Genomic DNA, 17,935 nt, shown 5'->3' with positions numbered 1-17,935 from the left:
GTACTGTGAAATTTATCTTGTTGATATCTGATTGATCCTTTTGAATATATGGTCTGTAAAGCATAATACAAACATAATAAATATTAGCACAGAGAAAACCAAATGACTTGAAAACCCTTTATTGGGTGGAAAGAAAAAAAATTCCCTCTTATGGTTGCAGGGTTTCTTCTCTGTAAGATGAGCTGGAGTCAGCTAAATTATTTTTGAAATGCTATGTAAATACTTGAGCCTTTTTTTTTTTAAGGCGAAGCCTTCTCAAGTGGCACGCTAAAACCCTTTCTCCTCACTGTAGCAGGCAGCAGCTGTAACTGCCTCAGAGCATTCCAGAGAACCTAGTGCAGCGGGTGGGCTCTCAGACAGCTCATCTGAAACCTCCAAGTTGAGTTCCAAGAGTGCCAAGGAAAGAAGAAATCGGAGAAAGAAAAGAAAACAGAAAGAGCAATCTGGTGGAGAAGAGAAAGATGATGATGATTTCCATAAATCTGAATCTGAAGACAGCATCAGGAGGAAAGGGTTTCGCTTCTCCATCGAAGGGAATCGGTTGACATATGAAAAGAGGTACTCCTCCCCACACCAGGTATGGCACTGCTGAGTTAAATGATGTGGGGTGGCAGGGAATTAGATCCCTTAAAGAGAGAGGGAGAATTATATACAATTTAGGAATTTTTATCAGCTGAATTGACTGCTATGTTTATTATATGCAAACTTAAACTTTCTACGTAAAGTTATGAGACAGTTTTACTTTTCATACATGTAAATCTCCAGCTTGGAGTAGTTGCGAAAACACTGCCCTGCCTTAATCTGGATTCTCACTCGAAACTCTGGTAGAATTTGTTGTAACTAATGACATTTCGTCTTTCTGGTTTGCAGCCTTTTTAACAGGGAATAAAAATTTGGATAACTGATGAGTAATGTTTATTTGGTTATTTTACATTTTTTTAAACCCCAACTTCTTTATACACCACCATGCATGCTTCTGAAAATATTTGTTATGGTCTACTTTATCAAAAAACACATCACTCTGAATTTCAGAAAACTTAACTTCACGTTCCTGCACTACCGTGCTTTATGGATATGATGGAAATAATGATTAATTTTAAAGTGATTTTATAAAGACGGACTAAAATAATTTGTGAAAATTATTGGAATTTCTCTAAAGGAAACTACAAGAGAAACACATGTGCCTTTGTTATGGTCATGTTGCCAATACTTATTGGGTGTTTTCAATGTCCATAGCAAGGTGCTAAAGATGTCTGCTTTTGAACTTGAAAAATGTCAGTTTGGGACTTGGGTTTTCAATATCTTTAAGTTACAGTCTATCTCTCCAGTCATTAATCTCAAGGACCGGAAACCTATATAACACTAATTTTTAACTTAATCTGAATATACATAAAATGAGTTATGTTTAGCAAAAGGAATGAGTCACATTGTGTTATGAACAATGAAATCTCCATCAACTAAATCTTACAAATTAAAAGCACATTCCAAATGGCCATACTAATATGATTTTATTTATTTATTTATTTTTGGTTTCAAACTTTTAGTCTCTGTTGAGCATCCGTGGCTCCTTATTTTCTCCAAGGCGAAATAGCAGAACAAGCCTTTTCAGCTTCAGAGGGCGAGCAAAGGATGTGGGATCAGAGAATGACTTTGCTGATGATGAGCACAGCACCTTTGAGGATAACGAGAGCCGCAGAGACTCCCTATTTGTGCCCCGACGGCATGGAGAGCGACGCAACAGTAACCTAAGTCAGACCAGCAGGTCGTCCCGGATGTTAGCCGTGTTTCCTGCCAATGGGAAGATGCACAGCACCGTGGATTGCAATGGTGTGGTTTCCTTGGTTGGTGGACCTTCGGTTCCTACATCGCCTGTTGGACAGCTTCTGCCAGAGGTGATAATAGATAAGCCAGCTACTGATGACAATGTAAGGAAGTTTTAAATAGCTCAGGCATGGCTGGCCCATTATTGCTGCACCAGCCAGTGTTTCTACAGAATGGAACCCATTGAGAATGATTCCTGGTTGGTCAAGCTGTGAATGCACCTGCATCTTGTATATCTTTAATAGACTAACCAACTGAAACGTAAAGCCACTCTCCTGCATAACACCTGAATGCACTTACTTATTAAATGTGCTAAAGATAAAGTAGACACAATACTAAATGATTGCCTCCAGTTGGAGGATTTGCTATATACCCATGCTGAACTTAGATAGCAAGACATTCTCTAAGGCCCTGATATAATAGTAAATGAGCAATTCCTGTGTTTAAGTGGAAAGGGTGTATAATAAATCTTTCCAACAGATTCTTCAATATAACTCTGCTTTAGCTTAGAAGATTTTTAAGAACACTGTGCCTAAATAGATAGCTTCATTATTACCTTAAATTTTCTAGTACCCTATTTGTCTTACTAAAAAAAAAAATGCTGATATAGGTCTTCTCAAAGCTAATCAAAATGAAGAAACACAAATAAATTATTAATACAGACAGATAAAACAATTGTCTGTGTACAAAGGTATGTTATGTGTTTGTGAATGTATACTCAGATGAGGAATTTCTAAACACATGCTGCCTCTTACTAGACTTAGAAATATATCAGCATGATGAGGCATGACTAAGTCAGAATTAGATGACTTATTGCTTTGGTACCCTGGATGAAACTGTTGTCCATGCAGCGTGTGTTGTTTTTTTTTTTTAGCGTGCAGTTTGTGTTGTCAATGACCATCTATGTCTTGTGTCCAGAAAATGAGATGGCAGCTACATGTGTTATAATTATTTATACTTCTTTAAAAATAAAGGGCTACCTTCTCAAAATAAAATGTCTTATCATTTAGATGATTTTTCAAGTTATTGGTTTTTACCATTAGTTCAGAAATAAGGATAATTATGAAATATGTCTCTTATGAGATGTATCAATTATATGAAAATTACATTATGTATCATAAAATTATGAAATCAGAGGGTAAAAAAAACCCTCAGCTTTTGCTGTATGTGTAAATGGCTAACAGTTTGGACACTCCAGGTTAATGACACAATAAGTCAGCAATATCTGCCATCACCAATTAAATATGAACGTGCATGATGCATGTGTATCATGAAATTCACTGTGTCACATTGGTTGTTTGCATATCACATTACTCAAATTAATCATTTAATATATTAGCATTGTCTTTACAGGGAACAACCACTGAAACTGATATGAGAAAGAGAAGGTCAAGTTCTTTCCATGTTTCCATGGACTTTCTAGAAGATCCTTCTCAAAGGCAAAGAGCAATGAGTATAGCCAGCATTTTAACAAATACAGTGGAAGGTTTGTAACAAATTACATTTCCATTTCAGTTATTTTCACTGAATTTATGTTGTCGCATTTGAAACAAATTTCTGTTTGTGAGTTGGAAACAGGTTCTAAAAAGAATACTATAGGTCTTAGTTAAGAGTTATTTGTTAGACCTACTCCTATATTCTAGAAGCTTTAAAAAAAGTTACTTAAACTCCATTATACTGGAACTCTTTTCTTTATCCCATGTGTGGCAACTCCCTGAAAACGCAGAATAAAGCATTTCTGGGAGTTCCCATCGTGGTGCAGCGGAAACGAATCCGACTAGGAACCATGAGGTTGCGAGTTTGATCCCTGGCCTCGCTCAGTGGATTAAGGATCTGGCGTTGCTGTGAGCTGTGGTATAGGTCCTAGACATGGCTCAGGTCTGGCATTGCTGTGGCTCTGGCTCAGGCCAGCAGCAACAGCTCCGATTAGACCCCTAGCCTGGGAACCTCCATATGCCACAGATGCGGCCCTCAAAAGACAAGAAGAAAAAAAAAAAAATAAAGCATTTCTGTTAGGGGTTTCTAATCCCATTAGTCACAGTGAGCTTGTCTTCTGTTCCTCTTAACTTAGGACTTCCAATATCATCCAAAAATTCTCAAGATTGGGGGGCAGGAGTGGATCATTCTCACAAAATAAAAACAAATTTAAAAGATGATTCTTGGCTCACATTGATCTCTACTCGTTCTATTATAGCCTAAGGATGTCATCATAGCTAGACATTAACATATGATTACACGCGGTAACCATACCACCCCAACCCATGTTCGTATTAAGACGTCATTTAAAAGACCATTCACTTACTTAAGGTCAGGTATGGAACCAGAAATTCAATGCATAAGAGAAAAATCCATTCTTTGTTAATTCTGCCCTGTATTTATATCTGAAGAAATATTTGGGGGCATCTAAAAAGTAAATTCTATAGTTTTTTTTAACTCAAGTACAAGAGAGGCTGACTCTAGTAAGTGGAAATGTATTGGTCACTGAAAAGAAGTCTAGTGGATCTGAAAGAAATACGTGTGTAAATATATTTTTGGTGGTTATTTTTATTGTTTTTAATCTAGAACTGGAAGAATCCAGGCAGAAATGCCCACCCTGTTGGTATAAATTTTCCAACATATTCTTAATCTGGGACTGTTCGCCATATTGGTTAAAAGTGAAACATATTGTCAACCTGGTTGTGATGGACCCATTTGTTGACTTGGCCATCACCATCTGTATTGTCTTAAATACTCTTTTCATGGCCATGGAGCACTATCCCATGACGGACCACTTCAATAATGTGCTTACAGTAGGAAACTTGGTAAGCATATTAGAAGGTAAATGTGTTCAGTCTTCAAATTTTCTGTTTGAGAAACTATTTACATTTAATAGCTTCTAGCAACCTTTTCCACCACCGTTTCTACCTTCTGGTTCCCAAAAAATGGGAAATATGTCTAGCTGATTATATGCTACTTTTAGCCAAAATTGAGAGCAAAGCAAAAACAAAAAGAGAGCTGTAGACACAGGTGGATAGTACTACTTGAAAAGTCAATATTGATGTTTAAAACTATTTCGAAGTACAGAAGGAGTTTATAGGTTAAGCACATATTTTTTTGAAGTGATGTTATCACAGTTTCCCTATCTGTAGAAAGCTAAAATAAAATTGCAGATCTTTTTATCCTGCTTGGTCATCATTATTATAAGCAATAATTTAACAGCTTAAAAATGTCTCCAGTTTTTCCTGTTCCAGAATCTAGGTATGATGCACACTGTTTAATTCATCTATTCTATATTAAACCATAAAATATTAAAAATGTCCAGTACATTTTATGTATTATATGATTAGCAAGGCCATTTTTTGTGAAGCTTTCTACTTAAGTTTTTCTCTTCTGTTCTTAAAAATGTAAATAATTAAAGTGTTTGTTGACTCAACTTAGGAGTATTAAGTTTTATTTGCAGAAAGAAGAAATCTCTAAAGGAATGTGTGCAATTTCCATGATATTTGTTTTGAAGTTTAAGGTTTTTGATGGTGGAAAGCAAAATATGTAAAGCACGCTGAATTTTAGTATTTCTATTATTTGGAGCTCTAGTATTTATATATGGAAGTAAAGTTTTTTCTTTTGCATAACAAATAATGATAATCATAATGCACATCTTATAGATATAAATGTATAACGTTAACTTTCTGATATGAGGGGAAAAGGGATAAGCTTATAAATAAATAAAACTGTTGATGGGCAGAATCTTGTCAGTACCTGTGCTATATGAAGTCTGGAGTAAAATGTGGTTTGATGTAATGGAAAATACACTGGCTGAAAATAGATTTGCTCTCAAATCCTAGTTTTGCTATTTTCTAGTCGAATGATATTGGACAAGTCATTATACTCATCTGAATGGTGTTTCCTCATTGGTAAAGTAATAGTTATGTAATATCTGCATTATGTGTTTAATAGTGTTTTTATTGAGGATTAAGTGAAATAACATATATAAAAACTTTTCATCAACTCTAACTTACTATGCACATGTAAGCTAGTCATAGAATCATTACTAATAGAAACATTTTTATTCTAAGAGCAAATATTATGTCATTCTACTTTGTCATTATCTGATGGAATTAGAGTAACTTTGTTTTGATCTTAGGTTTTCACTGGGATCTTTACAGCAGAAATGTTTCTGAAAATTATTGCCATGGATCCTTATTATTATTTCCAAGAAGGCTGGAATATCTTTGATGGTTTTATTGTAACGCTTAGCCTGGTAGAACTTGGCCTGGCCAACGTGGAAGGATTATCAGTTCTCCGTTCATTTCGATTGGTAAAAAAAAAATAAAACAAAACACTACAAAGACAAAAACCTTTCCAACAATCAGGGTTCTTGCAGCATAGGTTTTACCACACACCATTAAAATTTTATGTTTTTGTGTAATATTTGCGTTGCCAAAAACAGCCCTAAATGGGAAAAATATTCCCATTTAGAAAAAATGTTATTACAAAAAATTTAGTCATGTAACATTTAATATACTAGTTACCATTCTGACTAATTATTGTTTCTAGAGATAATTATAGTTAATATTTATGGATCTAAGAAAGTATTTTAATGAAAATGTTTTGCACTTTAATAGTAATTTGAAAATATGAATACATTTTAATAGTGGCAGATGCCAATCAGATACAAGAGGTACATGTAGAAACTGCTCCTAACTCTACCTCTGGAAAATATGCTTCTTCTCAAAATCAGAGGAGTGAAATCTACAATATTAATTAACATGTCCACTGTTTCACATGTATGTCCTTCCAATTCAGGGAAAGAATTATAAAGTCATGGGAAATATTCCAAGTTTTTAAATGCAGGTGCATCTAGCTATGTCAGGGTTCCAAAGGAGCATTATGAATAATCAGCATGTCTCTCTACTTAGATCAGTGTGATGTTACTTTGCATGCTATTGACAAATGAGTATCCTTGAGCAGAGATCATCAAAATTCCAATGTTAATATTAGTGTCAGGCCTAGCATGCCTTACAATCACATTCACAAAACAAATTAAGGACAGTTAGTCCCCAAGAAATCATTAAAAATTCACTCTCCAGGAAAATGATCTGTACATGGTTAAAATATGGAAGAATCAGATTCTCCCTGGAGCTGGGGTTTGGGGGGTGTCCAAAGCTTCCTAAGGGAAGACCTTTACTTCTTGTTTGATCAAGTGCAACAGTTGCTCACAGCTCTCTGTCCCTGTAGATTAGGAAATGTGTCTTGGAGTAGAGACAAGAACAGACACAAAGTCCGCCAACCTGCTTTCCATGCTTTTGGCTTAGGAAAGTGGTCCATAACAATGCAGTGGCTCCAGGTCATTTCTAATTGGTTAAGGTCCAGAGGTAGAGGGATTTACAAGTCTGGAAAGCAAAGCACAAGAATAGAAGTTGCTTCTTTTAAATATTTCGCCATCCAAGATTGTAGATTATAAATTTTTTAATCAGTAGCAGTCCAGGATGTCCACTAGCTTTAAGTGTTTTTTTGCTATATATATTTTCATTATTGAGGTATGTATAGTTGATATTATGTTGGTTTCAAGTGCACAACATAATGATTCAATATTTGTATGTTCCAAAATGATCGCTACAGTAAGTCAAATTAATATCCATCACCATACATAGTTATAACATCTACAGAACAGATGGTGTAAGAGATTCAGTTTTAATCATTTCTTGGTAAACATCAATATATGTAATGCTTTTAAAGATTGAACACAATCATATATATTATTTTTTCACTTTACAGCTCCGAGTTTTCAAGTTGGCAAAATCTTGGCCAACATTAAATATGCTAATAAAGATCATCGGCAATTCAGTTGGGGCTCTGGGAAATCTAACCTTGGTGTTGGCCATCATCGTCTTCATTTTTGCTGTGGTCGGCATGCAGCTCTTTGGTAAAAGCTACAAAGACTGTGTTTGCAAGATCAACAGTGAGTGTAAGCTCCCACGCTGGCACATGAATGACTTCTTCCACTCCTTCCTGATTGTGTTCCGGGTGCTGTGTGGAGAGTGGATAGAGACCATGTGGGACTGCATGGAGGTCGCCGGTCAGGCCATGTGCCTTACTGTCTTCATGATGGTCATGGTCATTGGAAACCTGGTGGTATGTACCCACTTAAGATCTGTAGTTCAAAAATAGAGTATGAGCATAATGAAATAATGACCATTTTGTCAAAACAAAAAATGATTATTAATTTAAAGTCTCTTATCTTGAATACATGTATAGTCTGACTTTGACAACACAATCATATAGCAGTGACCCTATAGTTTTATTTTATTTATTTACTTATTTATTTTGCCTTTTCTAGGGCCTCACATGTGGCACATGGAGGTTCCCAGGCTAGGGGTCTAATCAGAGCTGTAGCCACCGGCCTATGCCAGAGCCACAGCAACGCGGGATCTGAGCTGCATCTGCGACCTACACCACAGTTCTCAGCAACACTGGATCCTTAACCCACTGAGCGAGGCCAGGGATCGAACCCACAACCTCATGGTTCCTAATCGGATTCGTTAATCACTGAGCCACGTCGGGAACTTCCAACCCTAGTTTTATATTCAACCATTTTGTCAATCATTTTGTCAGATTTATGTGAATTACAAGAGTATCATATTAAAGACAAGTCTAGGATATATTGGGAACATCCTACAAATTCCAATCCAAGGGAAGGAGAAGTCTGAAAAAGAAATTTAGAGAGAGCTTAATCTTACTTGCCAGTATAGGACTAAAAAGTATGCCTTTAAATGTTTCTAGCTATTTCAACTTTTCCTTGCCTATTCATGGTAAATAGCGTTCAGTCACTCTATGTGACTGAACTAACCTGGGTTAGTCAATTTTTTAGAGGCTCTGTGTCAAAACAAAGTTTAGCTAATGGTGTCTGAGATGACCCAAATAGAACAACTGATCTACCCTCTCTTTTACCTTTGGAACATTACTGTAATAGTACAGAAATATATAATATACTCCAAAGGGGTGTGCATTAATGTTCCAGTCTCATGGAAATATTAGGAATTCTTTATAAATAGTTGTCCTAACTAGTCAACAGTGGGCTCTGGAAATACATAGGTCAAGAAAACATGTTGATGCCTTTGTTAAGCACACAATTCTCATAATAACGGTTATTTTTCAATTAATGTCTAATTTAATATCTGTTTATCAAAAATCCATATAAAGTGAATTTAAATGCATAATTTTAAACACTAGTGGATTTTTAGTTTAGAACTCATATATATACACACACACACATATATACATGATAGTACATGATAAATGTTGTTTCTTATAATCATACAATCTTATAATAATATGAACCTTAGATCAGCTCACTCAATGTCAATCATTTCATAAGTAGGAGAGCTTGAGACCAACAAAAATCATGTCTCTGCCTATGGATAAATCTTTAAGTGGCTATCAAAATTCAGATCAATGAAGCAATCACTATGATGTGGTGTTTCTTTCCCACCTGGAACTGATAGTTTCCTCCATTTTTAGAAGAATAAGTGATCTCTGTATGTTCTTCTTTACATTGTTGTGAAATTATAACCATGTTTATATTATTTTTAAGGTACTGAACCTCTTTTTGGCCTTGCTTCTGAGCTCGTTTAGTGCAGACAACCTTGCAGCCACTGATGATGACAATGAAATGAACAATCTCCAAATCGCCGTGGATAGGATGCACAAGGGAATAGCTTATGTAAAGAGAAAAATATATGAATTTATTCAACAGTCCTTCGTCAGAAAACAAAAGATTTTAGATGAAATTAAACCACTCGATGATCTAAATAACAGGAAAGATTGTTGTATGTCCAATCATACGGGAGAAACTGGGAAAGATCTTGACTATCTTAAAGATGTAAATGGAACCACAAGTGGAATAGGAACTGGCAGCAGTGTTGAAAAATACATTATTGATGAAAGTGATTACATGTCATTCATAAACAATCCCAGTCTTACTGTGACGGTACCAATTGCTGTAGGAGAGTCGGACTTTGAAAATTTAAACACAGAGGACTTCAGTAGTGAATCAGATCTAGAAGAAAGCAAAGAGGTAAGATTTTATAGATGTGGGTGGGTACAAATATATATGTATCTATATGTATCATAATATATATGATTACCGAGGAACAAAAGCCCAGCAAGATGATTAATAACTTAAAGAATAATATGGTATGAATCGAATTTTCTCATCCTAATGGGCATTTGTTAGATGTTCGAATGAATGAATGAATGATCCAAGAAATGAACAAGTTTCATCAGATTTAATCCTTATAATAACCTCGAAAGAATGTGTTATGATTCTAACTTTTCAGATAAGAAAACCAGCCTAGGAAGTTTAAGGTCGTATAACTAATGAGGGAGGTAGAGCTGAGAATTGAACTTATAGTCTTACTACATTGAGAGAGAGCTTTCATACTAGCTCACTTATATGGAGGAGAAGTTAACAACAAGAAATAGTCTGTGTAGTTCCTCCAACTAAAATTACATTGACCTGCATGTTTGTCTTCCAGGCTGCATAACAATATATCACATACTGGGAGTTCCTATCGAGGCTTAGCGTAATGAACCTGACTAGTATCCATAAGGATGCAGGTTCGATCCCTGGCCTTGCTCAGTGGGTTAAGGATCTGGCGGTGCCGTGAGCTGTGGTATAGGTTTCAGAAGCAGCTTGGATCCCATGTTGCTATGGCTGTGGCTGTAGTTGCAGCTCTGGTTCTACCCCTAGCCTGGAAACTTCCATATGCTGTGTGTGCGGCCCTATAAAGACCAAAAATGTATATATTTTCTTTTTTTCTCCATCACACACTGGGTGGCTGAAATAACCAATGTGTATGTGGAGAGAGAAAGAGCTCTGGCCTCTCTTCCTCTTCTTATATGAGCACCTGCCCTTTTGGATTCAGACTGCAACGTCACAACTTCACTTAGCCTTTATTACAACCTCACAGGCCCTATCTTCAAAAACAGTCACATTGGGAGTTAGGACTTCAACATATTAATTTGGGGGGAACACAATTCTGTCCTTAACAATTGACTTAGAAATATTAAGCTAAAACTTTAACAGATATAAAAGATACTTCCAAAGACATCTAGAACAAAATACCTTCTTCTCCCACTTATTGTGTAGAAGTATCAAAAATGGTAAGGTGCCTTAAGTAACATAGTCTAAACTTTTTTTAATTCATTTAAAAACTTAATTCTTTTAAGAACAGTTTTAGGTTCACAGAAAAATTGAGAAGGTGGAGAAATTTCCTATATACCTCCTGCCCTCACATATATATAATCTCCCCCGTGATCACCATCCCCTACCAGAGTGGTGTATTTGTTACAGTTGTTGAATCTACATTGATGCATCATTATCCTCTAAGTCCATAGTTTACATTATTTGCATTGTACATTTTATAAGTTTGGACAAATCTATAAAGACATCTATCTGTCATTGTAGTATCACAGAGAGCAGTTTCACAGCCCTAAAAATCCACTGTGCTCTGCCTCTTCATCTTTCCCTCCCCATTAACTCCTAGCAACCACTGATTTTGAACTGTTTTTGCCTGTTCCAGCATTTCATACAGTTGGAGTCATATAGTATGTAGCCTTTTCAGATTAGCCTCTTTTGCTCAGTCATGTGCATTTAGGTTTCTTTCCTGTCTTTTCATGGCTTGATAGTTCATTTCTTTTTAGTAGTAAATAATATTTCATTGTCTGGGTCTATCACAGTTTATTTGTCCATTCACCTACTGAAGAATATCTTGGTTGCTTCCAAGCTTTGGCAATTATGAATAAAGCTGCTACAAATATCTATATACAGGTTTCTGTGCGACTATAAGTTTTCAGCTCATTTGGGTAAATACCAAGGATGGTAATGACTGGATGATATGCTAAGTGTAAGTTTTATTTTGTAAGGAATTGCCAAACTGTCTTCCAAAGTGACTATACAGTTTTGCATTCTCATCAGCAGTGAATGAGAGCTTCAGAACATTTGGTATAGTCAGTGTTCTGAATTTAGGCTATCCTGCTAGGTGAATAATGCTATCACATTTTTAATTTGCATTTTCTGGATTATATATGATGTGGAGTACCTTTTCATATGTGTCTTTTTCATCTGTGTATCTTCTTTGGTGAGGTGTCTATAAGAAATTTGACTTGTCTTTTAATCAACTTGTTTGTTTTCTTATTGTTGAGATTTAAGAATTTTTTATCTATTTTGAATAATGGTCTTTAATCAGCATTATTTGTGCAAATATCTTCTCCTAAATCTATGGCTTGTCTTCTCAGTCTCTTAATATCTTTCCCAGAGCAGATATTTTTTCTTATAAATTCAATGAAGTCCAGTTTATCCATTCTTTTTTTTCATTGATTTTGCAAAACTTTGCTCAAGATCATCAACATCTTCTCATGTCTTATCTCCTAGGAATTTTACAGTTTTGCAAGTTTGTATTAAAGTCTGTGATCCATTTTGAGTTAATTTTTATGAAAAAAAAAAAAAAAGGGAGTTCCCATCGTGGCGCAGTGGTTAACGAATCCGACTAGGAACCATGAGGTTGCGGGTTCGGTCCCTGCCCTTGCTCAGTGGTTAAGGATCCGGTGTTGCCGTGAGCTGTGGTGTAGGTTGCAGACGCGGCTCGGATCCCGCGTTGCTGTGGCTCTGGCGTAGGCCGGTGGCTATGGCTCCGATTCGACCCCTAGCCTGGGAACCTCCATATGCTGCAGGGGCGGCCCAAGAAATAGCAAAAAGACAAAAAAAAAAAAAAAAAAAAATTTATGATATATGTAAGGTCTATATCTAGAGTTTATCATAAATGGATGTCAAATTTTATCAAAAGCTTTTTCTGCATCTATTGAGAGGACCATATAGTTTTTATTCCTCAATTAACAAATGTGATGTATCACATTGATTGATTTGAGATAGTAAAGAATCCATGTGTCCCTGGGATAAGTCCCACTTGATCATGGTGTATGATCCTTTTAATGTATTGTTGGATTCAATTTACTGTTATTTTGAGGATTTTTGTGTCTTTGTTCATCAGTGATATTGGTTGTGATTATCTGTTTTGGTGATATCTCTGTCTGGTTTTGGTATCAGAGCGATGCTCATCTCATAGAATGAATTTGGAAGTGTTCCTTTCTCTGCAATATTGTGGAATGGTTTGAAAAGATAGATGTTAACTATTCTCTAAATATTTGGTAGAATTCACCTGTGAAGCCATCTGGTCCTGGGCTTTTGTTTTTTGGAAGTTTTTTAATTACTCAAAATTATTTCATTACAGAAACTATCCATAACAAATACTTTTCTGCAAAACTTTGACATGATATATACTCATACCAGTTTTGTTTGTGTTGATCAAGGCTAACAGAAACATTGATCCTCTTTATTAAAAAATGACCATCCGCTGAACCAGTGTAAGAAATTCTATTTCTTTATACATTGTGTCATTTTATATCTTCAAATAATACATTAATTAAAAATTTAAATATTAGGTTAATAGAAGTTTTAGGGATAATTTAATAACTTATTTCTCAAATTATGAGTTATGACCCAGTAGGAGTTGATAAACCAACTTATACCAGTAATTTACATTTTTAATTAAATAAAATACATGACATCAGAGCACATTGCATAGTTAGGAAGTACTGGTGAATAGAGCTTTTGTTGCCTATGCTGAACTTTAATGTGTTGCTTTTCTAATTAGAGTACAAACCCTAGGTCCATGAGTGTAGGGCCTGAAGTTCAGGACTTAAGTGTGAGAAGCAATGTTTCAGCTCTTTAAAGGTAGTGATCATGGACATTTCCTGACCCTAGGCAGAATATATGGCTTCTTCTTTGCAGTCAAATACTCTACCACAGGGCAATACCCTGGCTATGGCTTTTTTTTTTTTTTTTTTTTCCAGTTCCCAGAGATAGAAGGCGCAGAATATATAGGTAATAAACAATGCATGTTCTAGGCTCATGCATCTTACGAAGTATCATAACTACTGATATACATGCATGTCTCTCCTTTTATGTCATAACACACATACCTGTCCATGTTTAGTAAAAACTATGCACTTAGATCAAACTTTTCCAGCTGATTTAACTGTTTTTAATAGAACCAGTTTGAAGGTATTCATCACACTTACACTGAAGAGAACATACTTGAAAATATAGTTTTATTTTCCATGATCCATATATCATTTTTTATTGTTATTTCCCCAATAAGCTTTTTTTCTACTGTATAGCATAATGACCTATTTATGCATACATGTACACATTCTATTTTCTCACATTGTCATGATCCATCATAAGTGACTAGACATAGTGCCCAGTGCTACACAGCAAGATCTCATTGCTAATACATTCCAAAGGCATACACCATTTTTACCTTCATTCAGTCTATTACCGATTAGATCTTGTTTTTATCTCTGTTAGACATTTCATCCTGTCGATTTATATTGGGCTTCTAGGAAAGAAATAATCCCTTATCTTTCTCCCATGAGTTGCTGTTTCTCATCTGGTTAATATTTTTATGCTAAATACTGAATGTTCTGTTCATCCCCATTACATTCCAATTTCTTTCATTCATTTTTAAATCTGACTTTCTGTAAATATTCTTTTATATATTACCATATTGTCCTAAATTTTCTGGTACTTTTATTCACCATATTCTTCCTCTTTGGTCTGAAATAAACCCATACAAAATTATTTCTCTTAATTGGTTCTTTATATATATATATATATATTTCTCAACAAATTTATTACATTTATAGTTGTACAATGATCATCACAACCCAATTTTATAACATTTCCATCCCAAACCCCAGCATCCCCCTGCCCCCCCCCACCTCTCTCTTTTGGAAACCATAAGTTTTCAAAGTCTGTGAGTCAGTATCTGTTCTGCAAAGAAGTTCATTTTGTCCTTTTTTTCAGATTCTACATGTAAGAATGTTAGATGTTGGTGTCTCATTGTCTGACTGACTTCACTTAGCATGATAATTTCTAGGTCCATTCATGTTGCTAAAAAATGCCAGTATTTCTTTCCTTTTAATGGCTGAGTAATATTCCATTGTGTATATGTACCACATCTTCTTGATCCACTTCTCTGTTGATGGGCATTTAGGTTGTTTCCATATCTTGGCTATTGCAAATAGTGCTGCAGTGGACATCAGAGTACATGTGTCTTTTCGAGTCATGGTTTTCTCTGGAGAGATGCCCAGGAGTAGGATTGCTGGATCAAATGGTAGTTCTATTTTCAGTTTTCTGAGGAATCTCCAAAAATGTAATAGGGTTCCTTTTTCTCTACAGCCTCTCCAGCACTTATTGTTTGTAGACTTTTTGACGATGGCCATTCTGGCTGGTGTAAGGTGGTACCTCATAGTGGTTTTGATTTGCATTTCTCTAATAATGAGTGATGTTGAACATCTTTTCATGTGTTTTTTGGCCATCCATATGTCTTCTTTGGGGAATAGTCTGTTTAGATCTTCTGCCCATTGTTTAGTGGGGTTGTTTGGTTTTCTTTTTGGTATTGAGTGGTATTGAGTGGTAGGATTAATTTTGGAGATTAATCCCTTGTCAGTCACTTCATTTGCAGATTTTCTCCCATTCTGTGGGTTGTCTTTTCATTTTGTTTAGGGTTTCCTTTGTCCCATTTGTTTATTTTATTTTTACTGTCATTACTCTGAGGTGGATCTGAGAAGATGTTGCTGTCATTTATGTTGGAGAGGGTTTGGCTTATGTTTTCCTCTGAGAGTTTTATAGTATCTGGTCTTATATCTAGGTCTTTAATCCATTTTGAGTTTATTTTTGTGTATGGCGTTAGGGAGTGGTCTAATTTCATTCTTTTCCATGTGGCTATCCAGTTTTCCCAGCACCACTTATTGAACAGGCTGTCTTTTCTCCATTGTATATTCTTGCCTTCTTTGCCATAGATAAGTTGACTCTGGGTGCATGGGTTTAATTCTGGGCTTTCTATCCTGTTCCACTGATCTATATTTCTGTCTTTATGCCAGTACCATACAGTTTTGATGACTGTTGCTTTATAATATAGTCTGAAGTCAGGGAGCCTGATTCCTCCAGCACCATTTTTCTTTTTCAGGATGTCTTTGGCTATTCTGGATCTTTTGTGCTTCCAAACAAACTTTAAAATATTTTGTTCGAGTTCTGTGAAAAATGTCCTTGGTAATTTGAGAGGGATTGCAATGATTCTGTAGATTTCCTTAGGTAGTATAGTCATTTTGATAATATTGACTCTTCCAAACCAAGAGCATGGTATGTCTTTCCATCTATTTGTGTCCTCTTTGATTTCTTTCATCAGTGTCTTATAGTTTTCAGAGTACAAATCTTTTGTCTCTTTAGGTAGGTTTACTCCTAGGTATTTTATTCTTTTGGATGCTAATTTCTCTTTCTGATCTTTAATTGTTAGTATATAGAAATGCAATCGATTTCTGTGTATTAGTTTTGTATCCTGAACTTTGCCAAATTCATGGATGAGCTCTAACAGTTTTCTGGTAGAGTCTTTAGGATTCTCTAGGTATAGTGTCATGTCATCTGCAAATAGTGATAGTTTTACTTCTTCCTTTCCAGTTTGGATTCCTTTTATTTCTTTTTTACTTCTCTGATTGCTGTGGTGAGGACTTCCAAAACTGTGTTGACTAGTAGCAGTGACAGTGGACATCCTTGTCTTATTCCTGATCTTAGCGGGAATTCTTTCAGCTTTTCACCATTGAGAATGATGTTCGCTGTGGGTTTGTCATATATGGCCTTTATTATGTTGAGGTAGATTCCCTCTATGCCCACTTTCTGAAGAGGTTTTTATCAGAAATGGGTGTTGGATTTTGTCAAAGGCTTTTTCTGCATCTATTGAGAGGATCATGTGGTTTTTATTCTTCTGTTTGTTAATGTGGTGTATCACACTGATTGGTTTGCAGATATTGAAGAATCCTTGCATCCCTGGGGTAAATCCCACTTGATCATGATGTACAATCCTTTTAATGTATTGTTGGATGTGGTTTGCTAGTATTTTGTTGAGGATTTTTTCATCTATGTTCATCAGTGAAATTGGCCTGTTGTTTAATTTTTTTGTGGTATTTTGTCTGGTTTTGGTATCAGGGTGATGGTGGCCTCATCGAATGAGTTTGGGAGTGTCCCTTCCTCTGCAATTTCTTGGAATAGTTTCAGAAGGTGCCGGAGTCCAGGTCCAGCTGCCAGGGTATCCCTACAGGGATGGATAGTGTCTGCGATGCACACAGAGACAGCCTCTTTGTCCCTTCTTTCAGGGCGCTGGACTGCTCAAATTTTATTAGCATAATTAGCAGTTTATATAGACAGCTTAATTGTAACTTACAGTACTTAGGTCATATTTTTAAAGGTTAAACTTTAGATTACGTGGTACAGTAGATGTACATTGTATTCTAAGGATTTTAATTAATACCAACGGATGCAATACATCATGTAAAACTATAATGGGTACAAAACATCATGTGGAAAAAAAACGTTAGATAAAAATAAGAAATTTTGGTACAAAGCATCTTGTGGTTACTACCTATTATTATGTTAAGCTAATCATTAACATCCAGAAAGGTCACACGCAGAAGAATTTGACATTTACAAAAACACTTTTTTTAGATTAAAGCTTAGGGTACTAACTTCAAAGCGTTATGGTCAGGGGACAGTATGAGAGAATATTTTTTAATGTCAAAACAACTTAATTTCCTAAAACTTAAAATCTTTTTACAAAATTCATTAAAAGCATTATTATTTGTTTTTTCATGTATGTCTAACCTATTCTTAACCTATTATACGTGACACAATTACCTAACTCTAAAATCTCTTCTCGTAGCAAACTAATGAATACTTTTGTTTTTACCTACATTGGATTTGAATAGGGGGAATTCAACCAAAGTAAAGCTCTTATTATTTGATTACTGTTCCAATTTTTTATTGTTCCAATTTTATTGAGTCACAAAACAATATAGGGAAATAACAAAAAATAACATACAAATAACAGAAAAGATTGAATAATAAGTAAATAACAAGAAAGACTGATTTTTCCAAGAAGCGATTTTATTCTTGCACTGTTGTGCAAAGCCTTCATTTTGTTATTGTTGCTGTTGTTGTTGGGTAGCAGGTGAGCCTCATTAT

General features: G+C 35.5%; 1 protein-coding gene across 6 annotated transcripts in view; it reads left to right on the top strand.

Annotated features, from left to right (window-relative positions):
• Positions 1–17,935, top strand: part of SCN1A (sodium voltage-gated channel alpha subunit 1) — a 166,850-nt gene that overhangs the window by 100,486 nt on the left and 48,429 nt on the right. For 3 of the 6 annotated variants that reach the window (XM_021076169.1, XM_021076170.1, XM_021076171.1), the window contains exons 11-17: positions 293–577; positions 1,545–1,925; positions 3,175–3,307; positions 4,384–4,622; positions 5,942–6,115; positions 7,576–7,932; positions 9,392–9,874. In XM_021076169.1, the coding sequence (XP_020931828.1) occupies positions 293–577; positions 1,545–1,925; positions 3,175–3,307; positions 4,384–4,622; positions 5,942–6,115; positions 7,576–7,932; positions 9,392–9,874 (2,052 nt within the window). The remainder of the gene's footprint in view (positions 1–292; positions 578–1,544; positions 1,926–3,174; positions 3,308–4,383; positions 4,623–5,941; positions 6,116–7,575; positions 7,933–9,391; positions 9,875–17,935) is intronic. The other 3 variants (XM_021076172.1, XM_021076173.1, XM_021076174.1) reach the window with 2 other exon arrangements.

The sequence above is a fragment of the Sus scrofa genome, chromosome 15 (genome assembly GCF_000003025.6).
Source record: "Sus scrofa isolate TJ Tabasco breed Duroc chromosome 15, Sscrofa11.1, whole genome shotgun sequence".
NCBI classification, from domain to species: domain Eukaryota; kingdom Metazoa; phylum Chordata; class Mammalia; order Artiodactyla; family Suidae; genus Sus; species Sus scrofa.
This window is presented reverse-complemented; position numbering and strand designations above follow the sequence as displayed.